The 15,851-nt window shown below is 38.5% G+C and overlaps 1 protein-coding gene across 1 annotated transcript; it reads left to right on the forward strand.

Annotated features, from left to right (window-relative positions):
* The first annotated feature begins 1,433 nt into the window (after window positions 1–1,433).
* LOC128564436 (olfactory receptor 52P1-like) lies at window positions 1,434–2,369 on the forward strand. The gene has a single exon (XM_053559914.1). The coding sequence runs from the start codon at window positions 1,434–1,436 to the stop codon at window positions 2,367–2,369; it is 936 nt and encodes a 311-aa protein (XP_053415889.1).
* The last annotated feature ends 13,482 nt before the right edge of the window (window positions 2,370–15,851 follow it).

Here is a 15,851-nt window from a genome sequence, read left to right on the forward strand (position 1 = left end):
CAGCAAACTCCATCTAGCATGTCACTTGCTTCTATCAGAACTAACACACACTTGTTCTCAGTGTCTGCTCAGGCAACACTGAGTGCAAAGTGCCTTTCAACTCTATCCTGTATTGCTATTTTCTGAGGATGATTGTTTCCTTTCAAGATGTTCTTCAGAATGCTAATGAGAGTGTTATTTTATTTATTTGGGTACAGATTTTTCTCTGTGTATTGTTGGTCCTTTCCTCCATACCAGGCACTCTACTATAGATTAGTTTTCTATTAGATGTCCATGTTTAATACAGAGTTTCCTCATTATGCAGATATATGTACATCTGCTCTCTGTAAGAACCATCAATCATCTTCATGACTACAACATCTCAGAGAATTTCTAAGTACCATGTTATATCACAATGGTTGTTAAATTTTTTCACTAACACATGAAACTAAGGACAAAACGTCTATGACCTAAAAATATATAGAGAGGTGGAACAAACAGTGTATGAGAGACAGAAGACAGCAGGTGCCACAGAGGTGGAAAGAGGTCTTGATTTAATTACTGCCTAGACTGTCTGTAGATCCTGGAAGGAGAGACAAATTCTGCTCAATTCATGATAAGAACTGAAAATCAATGAGTACTCTTCGGTAGCTTAATGGACTAATTTGAGGTAAATGCCTTATAATTAAAGGTAATAAAATTTACAGCTGAAGGCCAACTGTAGTGTGTGAGAGAGCAATGTATGAACCAGGTCAAAAGCCTCCAAGGACTGTTTAGCAAGTGCAAATGTGCGTACCCTGGGAGAAAGTGGAAGGCAGTCAACTTATACACTATATAATGTGACTATAGCATTATGTAAGTTATATATATATTATTTCAGTGCAAATAATCCTTATTGGATATTATAACTTTTATATTTTGTCCAAAAAAAAAATCCATAAAGCCCCAGGGGGAGAAAAGGAATCATTACCCAAGAGTGGACCTTTCCCAGAGGAACAAAGAATAACTGCACTCCTGAAATGAGGGGTAAGGAGGTATATTTTCTCTCTTTATATATATTTTAGTAGCTCCTCAATGAGAAGGGCATGGCTGTCCTGTCAGGCTCTTCCAGTGTTCCTGGGATAAAGTCAGTTTCTCCTACCTCAGTTACTCGGACTTCACAAAAATTTATTGAAGTATAGAATTGTTGAACTGGGAAGGGTGAGAGTAGAGGTCCAGTACAACTTCCCTTACATAGAAAAGAAGAAAAGACTCATAAAGCGACAATTGTGCAAACAAGGTAGGTAGTTAGAGGTAGACTTGAAACCAGATTGTGGATTTGATGATACTAAGGAGGCATTCTGCTATATTTCTCTAGGCCCTGTCTCAGCAAGTCATTAGAACCCAAACTTATAAAAACAACCCATTACCCGTATCTTATTGGCAGGTACCTAAGCAACCACCACGTTTCTACCATGCTAATCTTCAACCATTCCAGCTTCATGACCTTCACGCTGATGGGCATACCTGGCTTAGAGTCACAGCACTTATGGCTCTCTCTTCCTTTCTCCTCCATGTTTTTGGCTATCCTCATTGGCAATGGTGCCATCCTCTTCCTGGTGGTCATAGAGCCCACACTTCGCACACCCATGTACCTGCTTCTGGCTCTGCTGATGGTGGCTGACCTCGTATCCACCCTGGCTCTGATGCCCAAGCTCCTCTTCCTCTTCTGGTTCAATGATCAGGACATAACTGCCAATGCCTGTTTCACCCAGATGTTTTTCATCCATGGAGCATCCGTGGTGCGATCAGCCCTACTTGTTGTAATGGCCTTTGACCGCTTTGTGGCCGTGTGTTTGCCATTACGCTACAACACAATTCTGAGCTATTCCCTAGTTGGACGCCTGGGACTGCTGGCTCTAGCTAAGGGTGTGATTCTAGTCTTCCCTGTGCCTTTTCTCGTTCAAAGACTGACCTTCTGCCATACAGTTATTCCTCATACCTACTGTGATCACATGGCTGTGGTGAAAATGGCCTGTAACCACACCAAACCTAATCGTATATATGGGCTCTTTGTGATCCTGCTTGTGGTGGGACTTGATCTGCTGCTCATTGGCTTCTCTTATGCCCTCATCCTGCAGGCTGTAGTGCGTCTCAACTCTCGAGATGCCATCTTCAAGGCCCTCAACACCTGCTCAGCCCATCTCTTTGTCATCCTTGTCACTTATGTGCCTGCACTCTTTTCGGCTATCATTCATCGCATTGGTGGTAATATCCCACCTCATGCCCATATTCTCCTTGCCAATCTCTACCTTCTCATACCCTCACTGTTCAACCCCATCACCTATGGTATAAAGATGAAGGAAATACGGGAAAAGGTGAGCAAATGCCTGTGCAGAGGAACTTCATAAGCTGTGAATCTCAGGAATAAGCCTATGAGCAAATGAGAAATAAGGACAACTGGTGCCTTTGACCAAGCTTCTAAGTCCCAGATGCATATCCAAATGACCTATGGGAAGAACAGACCATGGAGTGTTTTTCTTTTGGCTTATATGAAGGACCAGTGTCTTTGTACACAATTCATTGAGTATGAACATTAAAAGGGAAAGCCTAAGGTATCTCTTTCTATGTCTATTTAACAGAGGCAGCATAACGGCACATACCTTCAGATGTCACTCATGTCTATGTTCATGTTCATCAACTACCCCAACAAAACTGCTCTGTAAATGCTCCAAGGTCATATTTACTTGTTTCAATGGACACTTTATATTTTCCTCAGTCTTCTTTCTATTTCTCAACAATCCTACGTGTTTCTTTCTAACCAATATCTCCTTCATTTCTCAACAATCCTATGTGTTTCTTTCTAACCAATATCTCCTTTCATTTCCCCTGAAATGAATGTGGAATATCTGTTATCTTTGTGTGCCACCTTAACATTTATTAACTCTTCAGGCAATTGGCCTTGTCATCAACAATTTTTTTAATGCAATGGCAATGGGACATGTTTTAAATTCTAACAGAATGACTATGATGATCTGAATGCATATGACAGCAATGATGTAATCTGAGGATGAGATGTGTAGACACGATTCGGGGACTGCTGAAATACACAGTAGAACAGATTTTATTGTGAAGAGAAACTATACTTAGATTACTAATTCAAAAGACCCCTAGGATGAGGAATTATATCATAAAAAAGCATATGTGAGTAGGTAGTTATTTATTCCTGAAGTGATATTCCAAGATGAATTAGGACACACAGAAAACTATTTATATTGTTATGATGAATCATCGCTTTGCTGATATGATTTAAATCATTGTAAGGAGTGAAATCTCTGCTTAATTATTTATATCAATCACAAATATAGTTATCTATGAATTCATTATACAATGTAATAAGATAAATACAAAATTGGCTACTTAGATGAAATTTAAAGAAAATGAATAAAAGTTAAAAAAAAAAAGTTGGGCAACCATATACACTGGAGGAAAGAAGCCCCATTTAACAAATGGTGCTGGGAATATGGGGTAGCCACATGCACAGTAATACAGCAGGATTCATATCCCTCACCATTCACAAAAATTAATTCAAGACTTAAAAGACTTCAATGTAAGGCATGAAACTGTAAGACTCCCAGAATAAGATACAGGGAAATCTTGATGAGTTATTGGTCTAGGCAAAGAATTTATGATAAATACCCTAACGGCAATCACAACAGCAACAAAAACAAATAAATTGGACTTGATTAAATTCAAAGGATTTTTTTCACACCTAAGGAAATAATCAACACACCAAATAGATAATCTACAGAATGGGAAAAATATTCACAAACTATACATCCAATAAAGCGCTAATGAACAGAATTGACAAAGAACTTAACCAAATCAGCAAGAAAACAACAGTAAGTCCATTAAAAAGTGGGCTCTAGGACATGCCCAGCAGCAAGCCCTCTCTCCTACCATTCGCTTTTTTAATTGAAATAGAACAAATGCATTTTACAAATCAGTGACTGCATAGTATGTACAAATATCTTTATGTACAATATTCTAGCTGTGATGTCACATGTGGCACCCTAGTTGCAATCAGAGCTTCTTTTTAAATCTAAAATAGTTTATAGTCATTCTTCAGAATTCATCTAGTTTCTGCAAAAATCTTGCAGGGGTGCAAATGTTTCTGTTTACGTGGATCACTGGTTCATAGCTAGTGAAAAATCAGAGGCATCTAGATTTTAATGGGTGGCAAACCTTACATAAAACAGAGGAAGAAAGCATTTTTCCATTGTTGCTACTTAAGAATATGGCAGAAATGTAGGCTGAGTTAGCCCAGTCCTTCCCTCCTTCCTTCCTCCCTCCATTCCTTCCTTCTTTGTAAATTTGGTATTAGAATGTTTCTGGAAAGGTGACATTTACAAGAAGCCACTGCTGGGACCAGCTTCCATTGCAGTCTCTAATGCCAGGCACCTGCCTATTCTCTTCTGTGGCTTTATCGAGGTACTGACTACTACTGTTCACATGCTGCAGGCTGATATCCATGGGGCATAATTCTTGGGTACATGATTCTGATCTCCTTGGGATCAAACTTAGGAGGCATGTTTGAGGTGGCTGATGTCGGCGGAACCCAGATTTGGGATGACTAGAGAAAGTTGCATCTTGGCCTTCTCTGAGCCAAAAGCCAACAGGCACCCATCTGAATCTTAATGGCTTTTCCCCAGTTCAAGACTGCATGTCTACACCTACCAGAAGCACTTTAGTTGAATGTTCACATGTTTACTGGAGCCGTGATTCTCATAAGGACGTCTTCAGTCTGCTGCCCAGTTGTGTCTGCCCTTCCACTATAGGCGATGCCGTTACACATATTCCCACCACTCAGGTGCTCTGGTCCTCACAATTAGTTACTCAATGTCTGTTAATATCTAGTCTACTATCCTTCTACACAGCATCAAACAAGATCTCATAATCAATAAACTTTCTTCACATTTTTCAAATGCCTGTATCATTACACATACCACAACTTTTACATCCTCTGGTGAAGTAGTTAACAATTGACCCACAACTTCTTTTCAGGTACTATCCTGCCCCTACATACCAATCACAAGAGCATATTCTGCCTGCCATGTAGGAAGTCCCAGGTCCTTATCTTACCATCTGCAGCACTCCCAGGATCATTTGTATTAGTTAAGCATTCTATACATAAGATGCCAAGATGGGATTTAACATATAAGGATTTTATTCAGGAAAATACTGTGTGAAAAAAACAAGGAAGAGAATCATTATAGGTTAAGACAGCAGTCAGATCCCAAAACAAGTCTTATCCCAAGTTAAGGAGAAAAAGAAAAAGGGAGGGTCAAACTACCTTAGATTTCAACGCAAAGTCCAAGTTAGCTGAACAAGGAATCCGCCAAGATGTCCCATATCTCCCAGCAACCAGTCTCCTTTGGCATCCTTGCCACACATTGATTGGAGGGAAGTAGTCAGTGGAATACATCACTTCAGTGCAAGTTTAATGAGAGTTTCAAACTGCAGAAGTTAGACCCTTTAGTCAATTAAGTTCTCTGTGGTAGGAGACCTATGTACCACATTCATACAGCCATCATTGGACACTGAGGAGAATTTGAAGGACAAGAAAAAAGGAGAATGCAAGTAATTGTTCCCCATTCTGTCATAGTCTCTCTCTCTTTCTCTCTGATTCCGCACTTTTTTAAGGCTGGGGTCGGCAAACGTTTTCCTATGAAGTTTCAGATAATGAACATTTTTGGTTTTTAAGGGATATGGTCTTTATGACAACTAATCAACACTGCCACCATCATTCAAAAGCAGCCAGAGATGATTAAGTAAATAGGCCTTCTATGTTCCAATAAAACTTTATTTACAAAAACAAGCAGCTAGGAAAATTTAATTCCTACTTCATAGTTTTCCAACCTCTGCTCTATAATCAGTATTTCCAGGCACAGTGGCTCATGCCTGTAATCCTAGCACTTGGAAGGCTATAATGGGTAGATTGCATGAGCTCATGGGTTCAAGACCAACCTGAGTCATAGTGAGACCCCCATTTCTAAAAATAGCCAGGCATTGTGGAGGTTGCCTGCAGTCACAGCTTCTTGGGGGGCTGAGACAAGAGAATTGCTTGAGCCCAAGAGTTTCAGGTTGCTGTGAGCAGTGACACCAAAGCACTCTACCAAGGGTGACAAGTGAGATTCTTTCTCAAAAAAAAAAAAAAAAAATCATGGGGTTGTTTGTAAACATGAATCTTAACATTTACATTAAATGTTTTCATAACGTGTAAACTAGCTTACACTAAATATAATTTGTTCCATTTTAAGGCCAACCTATTGATAAACAAATGTTCTTTATTATTTTTTTTCTGTTTGCCCTCTAGGGTTGTATAACAATCATCAGGAGATTGAGAAACAGGTTCCCTGACAGCTCTTAGTCAAACTAGATGTACTGAGCTTTGTCTTTTGTGATCTAGATTTGCTCATTGAGCTGATGCAGATCTCTGCCCAACTGAGAGACTCAGCCCAGACAATGGACCTGGACTGTATAAGCAAAGGACCCTACTCACTACCCCACACAGCTTATGCCAACTCTGTCTGCAGTGTTCACTCTGCCCACAGATTCACTCACCCATAGTTGGGAGGCTTAACTCGATGGTTCTTCTGTGAGGTTTCTTCCTGTTCTTCAGGTCTCTGGTTATGCTTTTATGATGTTTTTCCCTGTAGAAGCTAGACTGAGCACAGAGTGCCACACATGACGTGATTAGATCAGCTCCTACATTGATTGATGGACGTGAACATTACCTGTGCTTCCTATTCTCTTTTCTCTCTGAGAAGCCCCGACCTTTGCACACACCAATCCCTTATAAGGCTGCGCACTCTGACATTCCCACTCCCCTCCATCCCTACTGCACCCATCCCACAGGTCTGTAGTCTCACACCATTTCATTTACATTACATCTTGTGATGTGGACAAACTTTTCTGAACGTTCCCACACCTCAATTCAAACTCATCTATCAGACCCCGTCACTAATCTGACTCTTGTGACATTAAAGCCAAAACCCTCACCTCAGTAAGATAAAAGTAGTTACATCACATTTAGGAATAGACCTGGGATGGAAAAGACTTGTTATGCCCTGAAGCGTCACCACAAACCCATGCCTGTCAGCCTCTCTGCACAAGAGCACAACTCTGCCTGTTGTAAAGATGTAGAATGATTTTGAAGTATTTCTTCTTTTTCTATTGTCCATAAGATTTGGCATGATCTGTTTTTTGAAATTATCTTTTACTTTTATTTATAAATATTAGTTGTCTATTTTATGAGACTTAAAAAAATAAGAAGTTAACTGATGACTCCATACTGAATCTCAGAGTCAAAGTATGTCTATCATAGACATACTCTTATTTGACAATGTGAATGATACTTTCTTTGCATTATTATTATTATTATTATTGCTTAATTATTTCGATGCAGCAATTGTCTGATTTCTTTTCTGAATGTATTTTCAAGGTTTTTGTTTCTAGTCCTTATTTTAAACATTGTTATTGTTATTAAAATTTAAGCCTTTTAAATTTGGGAAGGCAAAACGATGGAAACCTAATAAACACATGTATATATAAAAATAAAAATAAATGTTCATAAAAAATAAAAAAATAAAAGTACCAGGGAAAAATACTCAAGGGAATCATTAATGATTTTAATATCATAGAAAATGTCTTTCTTCACAGTGCCTCCCATTCTTCCCACTGGTTGCCATATCACTTGCTTCTTCCTTTACTGACAGCCACCACTGTGCTCTCCTTTCTAGCCTCTCAGCCTAATGCCAAGTTTTAGCCCCTGTTTAGGGGGCCTGCTGACTAAAACTCTCACTCAAGCTGCCCAGAGTTGTTATTCAGCAAAATTGCATTTCCTGGCCTTTAAATTTCATTATCCCTGCTTTGTTGATGCAAATTTTCCAAAACCGATTTCACATTTAGACTTCTTATGGAGGTTGAGAAATGTCTTTTACAGAGTCTTTGCCCAGCCCAAACTCACATGATTCCAGGAGAGCAGAAATGAGAAGGTGCAGCATTGTAGATGCAACCACAGAAAATCACAAGAGCATTGCTGGCCTCTGCCCCACTCTTTGCTGCCTGTAATTTACCTCACCGTCCCCCTGGGGGTTTGGTGAGTTGCACTGGGTTTAAGGCTAGAGACTTCTAGGGAGCTTCTAGGTTCCCTGGGAAAGTGGCATCACATTTTTCTCTTCCTAATGCAGACCAGGTCAAAATACAGAGGTGAAGCTAGAGGCTTTTGTTAAAGAGCCACAAAAGACAGACTTATAATTTACCCCATTGGAATTCTTTCTTTACTTTTTAATTTTATTTATTATTTTTTGTTTGTTTCTTTGTTTCAATTTCCCAGATCTCAGTACTGGGACTGTTTACCTCAAGGCACTTAACATTTTGGTCTACTGAAGCTACAAGCACTGTTGTTATCTGAATGCAGCCACTTTCTCCAAGGATCCCAGGACACACTTCCCCTCTCACTCTTCCCTGTGGTTATCCCTGGCCCATTCTGCTATGTTTGTTCCTTCCTGGAACTCTAACATTATAGGGAATCTGTTTAGTGTACCTGTTCCCAGAACGGTCACTGTTACATCAGCTGTGGTATGACTAGCCGTGGGAGATGTCTTGCCAATTCTTTCTATTTCTTGTTCTAGAAGTAGCAAAATGGTGATGGAACTCAATACAAAATTATACCCGTACATAGTATCTAGGAGATTTTTTGTTTCTGGGACTTCGTTAGAGGGATTTTTTTTACCATATGAGGTAATTATCTTAGAAACAGAAAACCAGAGAAGCCACACAGGCAACATGACCAAAGCTATATCTCCTGGTTTTCTTGGCTGGGAATCTGTTCATTGGGCTTGTCTGAGTGAACCCTATTGTCAGAGATGTGCTTTGCATTAAGTGCACAAACAGAAGGAATAGGATAAAATTCTCTTCATAGCAATACTCCCATGTTCAAAAAGTGTATTTTGTATAGCCTTACCTCTTGTATAATTTACTCCATCATACATCAAAAGACATGCAAGCCTTCTTTAGGTCATGGCTAAAGTCATGCTCTCAGAAAAAGAAAAACAACAATAGAAGTAACTCAAGTCAGTCTGAAAAATCCCATGTTATACAGGAATACTGCTAAGATGTCAATGTGCTATTATAATCTCTCTCCACAATTTACTGTAGTTAGTCTCTGCACTATCTCTCTCATTCTGCCTCCTTATGTTGTCCTCTAGCCACACCATATCGAAAGGGACCCATCCTTACCATGAGCAGTCCCCACATTGATATTCTGGTCAGCTGCCATACTCTTGATTTTAGCTGCAGAAAGATTCTCTAAGCCAGTGGTTTAAAAATGTTATTACTCTTCAAAATTACCTGTAACTCTTGTTAAAACACAAATTAATAGTCCACATCCCTAGAGTTTCTGATTCAACTCTAAGTAAGTAAGTTTGTAGTAGGACTCCAAAATTTTTCTTTCTAACAAGTTTCTGGTTAATGATGATGCTTTGGGTCAAGGTATCACACTTTCTAAGAACCACGGCTCTAAGAAAATCAATATTTTAAAAAAGTTGTTTAGCTGTGTTTTCATCTTCAAATTGCTATGTGGTCTGCACTCCTGGTGAGTTCTAATGTGCAGTGTAACTACCCTCAACATCATAATACGTCATCCTAAAAATCCAGAGCAGAAGAAACTTACAGCTACTTTCCTTTCCAAGAATCTTTCCCTGAAAACATTCATCTGCTAGAGGTAAAGGTTTCTCCAAGATTCCTTCAAACCAACCCAATCCCAGTAAACAAAAGTGAAATAAAAATAAAAGTGAAATAAACTTTTGAAATTCCTTTATTGATCCTTCAAGAAAGGTCTACCTTGGGTGGTGCCTGCAGCTCAGTCGGTAGGGCCCCTGCCCCAGATACTGAGGGTGGTGGGTTCGAAACCAGCCCCAGACAAACTACAACAAAAAAAATAGCTGGGCATTGTGGCAGGCACCTGTAGTCCCAGCTACTCTGGAGGCTGAGGCAAGAGAATCGCCTAACCCCAGGAGTTGGAGGTTGCTGTGAGCTGTGATGCCATATCACTCCACCAAGGGTGATAAAGTGAACTCTGTCTCAAAAAAAAAAAAAAGAAAGAAAGAAAGAAAGAGAAAAAGAAAAAAAAAGAAAATGCCAAGAAAGGTCTACCTCTCAGCAAATTCTGGAAAAAAGTCCTGAATGGCACATTTCATAGTTCACATTATAGCTCTGTAGTGGGTCAAATGAGTAGACTAAACTACTTTTCTCAGAATCACTTTGTATAACAATGTTTCCAATAAGTGGGCTTTTAGATATAGTCTCTCATTGGAGAAGATGAAAGGGAAGTAGCAGCTATTGTACAGGCACACACACCACTACCAGTTATTCAGACACTAGTATAGATGGTACTGCAAAGAGATTTCACTGTTGTGTGTAGAACACCCTCATCAGTTGAATTTAAGTTAGGAAAATTATCCTGAATTTAAGTTAGGAAAATTATCATGATGTAATCAGGGAGAGGCCGTAAAAAGCTTAGGCTTTACTTGAGAAAAAGAGAGATTGCACCTGGAGAAACCAGCTTCACTCCATGCCTGGACAGTTTCCAGCCAGCTTGTGACCTTTGCTTCTTGACTGTCTACTCTATGGACTTCAGACTTATCTAGTCAGACCACAGAATTATGTAAGCCAATCCCTCGAACCCCTTGCATGTATATGAATATGTATATATAGCTCCTGCTGGTTTTGCTTTTCCTGATTCAACCTTGACTATTAAAAATCCAAATATGTTTATTTCAATCTATCCCTGGATGTATTCTTCAAGGAATTTGGGATGTTTTAGAAGGCAAAGGACAAATTAAAAGAGCATTAGAAATTGAAAATAACACAAATCAAGCACGTTAAATATGAAAGCATTATATAATATATCTACCATTTCCTAATGAAAATAAGCATAAAATCTTAGACCAATTATATACTTTTGAAGAAAATATAAGAAGAAGCAAGTAATGTGAGATGTTGCGGAATCAAAAACTTTGAAATGTGTGTTAGGTATGGTTGTTCAAGCCTGTCTTTACAGAACTTTGGAAGGCTGAGTCAAGAGGATAACTTGAGGCCAAGAATTGAAGAACAGCCTGGGCAACACAGTGAGACCTTATCTCTCTCAAAAAAAAAAAAAAAAGAAGAAGAAGAAGAAGAAAGAAAGAAAAAAAGAAAAGAAAAGAAAGAAAGAAAAGAATAGAAAGTTAGCCAGAGTAGAAACCCACACATATTATATACTCAGGAGACTGAGGCAAGTAGATCCATTGAACCTGAATTTCAAGCAATGAGCTGAGTTATAATTATGCCATTGCACTCCACCCTATGTGACCAAGTAAAAACCTGTCTCTAAACAAATAAAATAAAATAAATTGGAAATGTGTAATAAATTTCTAAATACTTCTAAAGCAAGAATACATCGAAGTCCACTATCACCTCTAGCTATGCCTTCCATACTGGAGGCCATAGTCATGAAATAAGAAGAAAAATAATGATAATAAAAAAGTAAGAAGCATGAATTTTTTCATGTGGATTAATTTGAGTTCTCTATAGCTCCTAGTTATCAAGCTTTTGTCTGATTGAAAATATGCAAATATCCTTTCCCATTCTGTAGGTTGTCTCTTTGCTTTGGTTATTGTCACCTTAGCTGTACAGAAGCTTTTCAGTTTAATGAAGTCCCATTTGTTTATTTTTGTTGTTGTTGCAATTGCCATGGCAGTCTTCTTCATGAAGTCTTTCCCCAGGCCAATATCTTCCAGTGTTTTTCCTATGCTTTCTTTCAGGGTTTTTATTGTTTCATGCCTTAAAATTAAGTCCTTTATCCATCTTGAGTCAATTTTTGTGAGTGGGGAAAGGTGTGGGTCCAGTTTCAGTCTTTTACATGTAGACATCCAGTTCTCCCAACACCATTTATTGAATAGGGAGTCTTTCCCCCAAGGTATGTTCTTGTTTGGTTTATCAAAGATTAGGTGGTTGTAAAATGTTAGTTTCATTTCTTGGTTTTCAATTCGATTCCAAGTGTCTATGTCTCTGTTTTTGTGCCAGTACCATGCTGTCTTGAGCACTATGGCTTTGTAGTACAGACTAAAATCTGGTATGCTGATGCCCCCAGCTTTATTTTTATTACTAAGAACTGCCTTAGCTATACGGGGTTTTTTCCGGTTCCATACAAAACACAGAATCATTTTTTCCAAATCTTGAAAGTACGATGTTGGTATTTTGATAGAAATGGCATTGAATAGGTAGATTGCTTTGGGAAGTATAGACATTTTAACAATGTTGATTCTTCCCATCCATGAGCATGGTATGTTCTCCCATTTGTTAATATCCTCTGCTATTTCCTTTCTGAGGATTTCATAGTTTTCTTTATAGAGGTCCTTCACCTCCTTCATTAGGTATATTCCTAGGTATTTCATTTTCTTTGAGACTATGGTGAAGGGAGTTGTGTCCTTACTTAGCTTCTCATCTTGACTGTTATTGGTGTACACAAAGGCTACTGACTTGTGGACATCAATTTTATATCCTGAAACATTACTGTATTTTTTGATGACTTCTTAGGAGTCTTGTGGTTGAGTCTTTGGGGTTCTCTAAGTATAAGATCATGTCGACAGCAAAGAGGGAGAGTTTGACCTCTTTTGCTCCCATTTGGGTTCCCTTTATTTCCTTGTCTTGCCTAATTGTATTGGCTAGAACTTCCAGCACTACGTTGAATAGTAAAGGTGACAGAGGACAACTGGTCTGGTTCCAGTTCTAAGAGGAAAAGTTTTCAGTTTTACTCCATTCAGTAAAATATTGGCTGTGGGTTTGTCATAGATAGCTTCAATCAGTTTTAGAAAAGTGCCACCTATGCCTATACTCTTCAGTGTTCTAATTGGAAAAGGATTCTGGATTTTATCAAATGCTTTTTCTGCATCTATTGAGAGGATCATGTGAGCTTTCTTTTTGGCTCTGTTAATATGGTGGATAACATTTATGGACTTGCATATGTTAAACCAGCCTTGCATCCCTGGGATGAAGCCTACTTGATCATGATGAATGACATTTTTGATGATAAGCTGTATTCTATGGGCTAGGATTTTGTTGAGAATTTTTGCGTCTATATTCATGAGTGAGATTGGTCTGAAATTCTCCTGTTTGTTTGGGTCTTTTCCTGGTTTTGGTATCAGGGTGATGTTTGCTTCATAGAATGTGTTGGGGAAGATTCCTTCTTCCTCAGTTTTTTGGATAATTTCTGCAGAACAGGAATAAGCTCTTCCTTGAAGGTTTGATAGAATTCTGGAGTGAAGCCATCTGGAACAGGGCATTTTTTGGTTGGAAGATTTTTTCTTGTTTCTTTGATCTCAGTGCATGAAATTGGTCTGTTCAGGACCTCTATTTCTTCCTGGCTGAGTCTAGGGAGAGGGTGTGACTCCAAATATTTATCCATTTCCTTAACATTGTCAAATTTCTGGGCATAGAGTTTCTGGTAGTAGTCAGAGATGATCTCTTGTATCTCTGTGGGATCAGCTGTTATTTCCTCTTTATCATTTCTTATTGCGGTTACTAGAGATTTTACTTTTCTATTCCTCATTAGTCTTGCCAATGGTTTATCTATTTTATTTATTTTTTCAAAAAACCAACTCCTTGTTTCGTTAATTTTCTGAATGATTCTTTTGCTTTCAATTTCATTGATCTCTGATTTGATTTTGGATTTTTCTTTTCTTCTACTGAGTTTAGGCTTAGATTGTTCTTCTTTTTCCAATTCCATAAGATCTCTTGTGAGATTGTTGATGCGCTCTCTTTCTGTTTTTCGAATGTAGGCATCTAAAGTGATAAATTTTCCTCTCAAAACTGCTTTTGCAGTATCCCACAGGTTTTGGTAGCTTGTGTCTTCATTGTTATTATGTTCAAGGAAGTTAATGATTACCTGTTTTATTTCTTCCTGCACCCATCTGTTATTCAACAGAAGATTGTTTAATTTCCATGCCTTTGGGTGGGGTCGAGCATTTTTGTTAGAGTTGAGTTCCACCTTTAGTGCCTTATGGTCTGAGAAGATACAAGGTAAAATTTCAATTCTTTTGATTCTGTTGATATTTGTTTTGTGTCCCAGGATATGATCAATTTTGGAGTATGTTCCATGGGGTGATGAGAAGAATGTATATTCCTTATCTTTGGGGTGGAGTGTTCTATATACGTCTATCAAGCACAGTTGTTCTAGGGTCTCATTTAAATCTCTTATATCTTTGTCTAATTTCTGTTTAGAGGATCTGTCCAGCTCTTAGGAGGAGTGTTAAAGTCCCCTGTTATTATGGTATTATCAGATATCATATTGCTCAGGCTGAGTAAGGTCAGTTTCAAGAATCTGGGAGCATTAAAAATGGGTGCATAAATATTTAGAATTGAAACATCTTCTTGTTTTATTTTTCCCTTGACCAATATAAAGTGACCATCTTTGTCTTTTTTGACTTTAGTTGCTTTAAATCCACATGTATCTGAAAATAAGATTGCAACTCCTCTTTTCTTCTGAGTTCCATTTGCCTGAAAAATTGTCTTCCAACCCTTGACTTGGAGCTTTAATTTGTCTTTTGAAGCCAGGTGTGTTTCTTGCAGACAGCAAATCGATGACTTGTGTTTTTTAATCCAGTCAGGCAATCTATGTCTCTTCAGTGGGGAATTCAAGCCACTAACATTTATTGAGATAATTGATAAGTGTGGTAGTATTCTATTCGTCTTATTTGATGAGTGTCCATAGCTTAATTTTATCTTTTGCGTCAGTGTGGAGGTTAGGTTCTGCCTTTTAATTTCTGAGTTCTTACTTTGCTGCTGATCCATTGTGGTGGTCAGTGTGCAGAACAGGTTGAAGTATTTCCTGTAGAGCTGGTCTTGTTGTGGCTAATTTCCTCAATGTTTGTATATTTGTAAATGATTTGATTTCTCCGTCAATTTTGAAGCTTAGCTTAGCAGGGTACAGAATTCTGGGCTGGAAATTGTTCTGTTTAAGTAGATTAAAGGTAGATGACCATTGTCTTCTTGCTTGGAAAGTTTCATTAGAGAAGTCTGCGGTCACTCTGATGGATTTGCCCCTGTAGTTCAACTTGCGCTTACTCCTGGCAGGTGGCAGTATCTTTTCTTTTGTCTTGACTTTGGACAGTTTCATCACAATGTGTCTTGGAGAAGCTCGGTTAGAGTTGAGGTGACCTGGGGTCCGATAGCCCTCTGAAAGCAGTGTGTCAGACTCTTTGGTGATATTTGGGAAATTTTCTTTTATAATATTCTCTAGTATGGCTTCCATTCCTCTGGGGCATTCTTCTTCCCCTTCTGGAATTCCTATAACTCGTATGTTGGAACGCTTCGTAAAGTCCCATAATTCTGACAGTGAATGTTCTGCTTTCTCTCTCTTCTTTTCTGCCTCTTTTACTATCTGAGTTATCTCAAGAACTTTGTCTTCTACCTCTGAAATTGTTTCTTCTGCATGGTCTAACCTGTTGCTGATACTTTCCATTGCATCTTTAAGTTCCCTAATTGACTGTTTCAGTTCCTTCAGCTCTGCTATATCCTTTTTATATTTTTCATATCGTTCATCTCTTATTTTGGTTAGTTTCCACTTTATTAGCAGTTTCCTTCATTGTTTCCATCATTTCTTTCATTGTTTTCAACATGGGTATTCTAAATTCCCTTTCTGTCATTCCTAATATTTCTTTTTAGGTGTAATCATCTGCAGTAGCTACCTCATGGTCCCTTGGCGGGGTTGTTCTGGACTGGTTCTTCATGTTGCCTGGAGTTTTCTGCTGATTCTTCATCATGAGTGACTTCTTTTATCTGTTTCCTTG

This window comes from Nycticebus coucang, chromosome 14, assembly GCF_027406575.1.
Source record: "Nycticebus coucang isolate mNycCou1 chromosome 14, mNycCou1.pri, whole genome shotgun sequence".
Taxonomy (NCBI): Eukaryota; Metazoa; Chordata; class Mammalia; order Primates; family Lorisidae; genus Nycticebus; species Nycticebus coucang.

Bases quoted from the DNA above. Each gene is read 5' to 3' on its own strand.
- LOC128564436 (XM_053559914.1), top strand. From the start codon at position 1,434: ATGCTAATCTTCAACCATTCCAGCTTCATGACCTTCACGCTGATGGGC.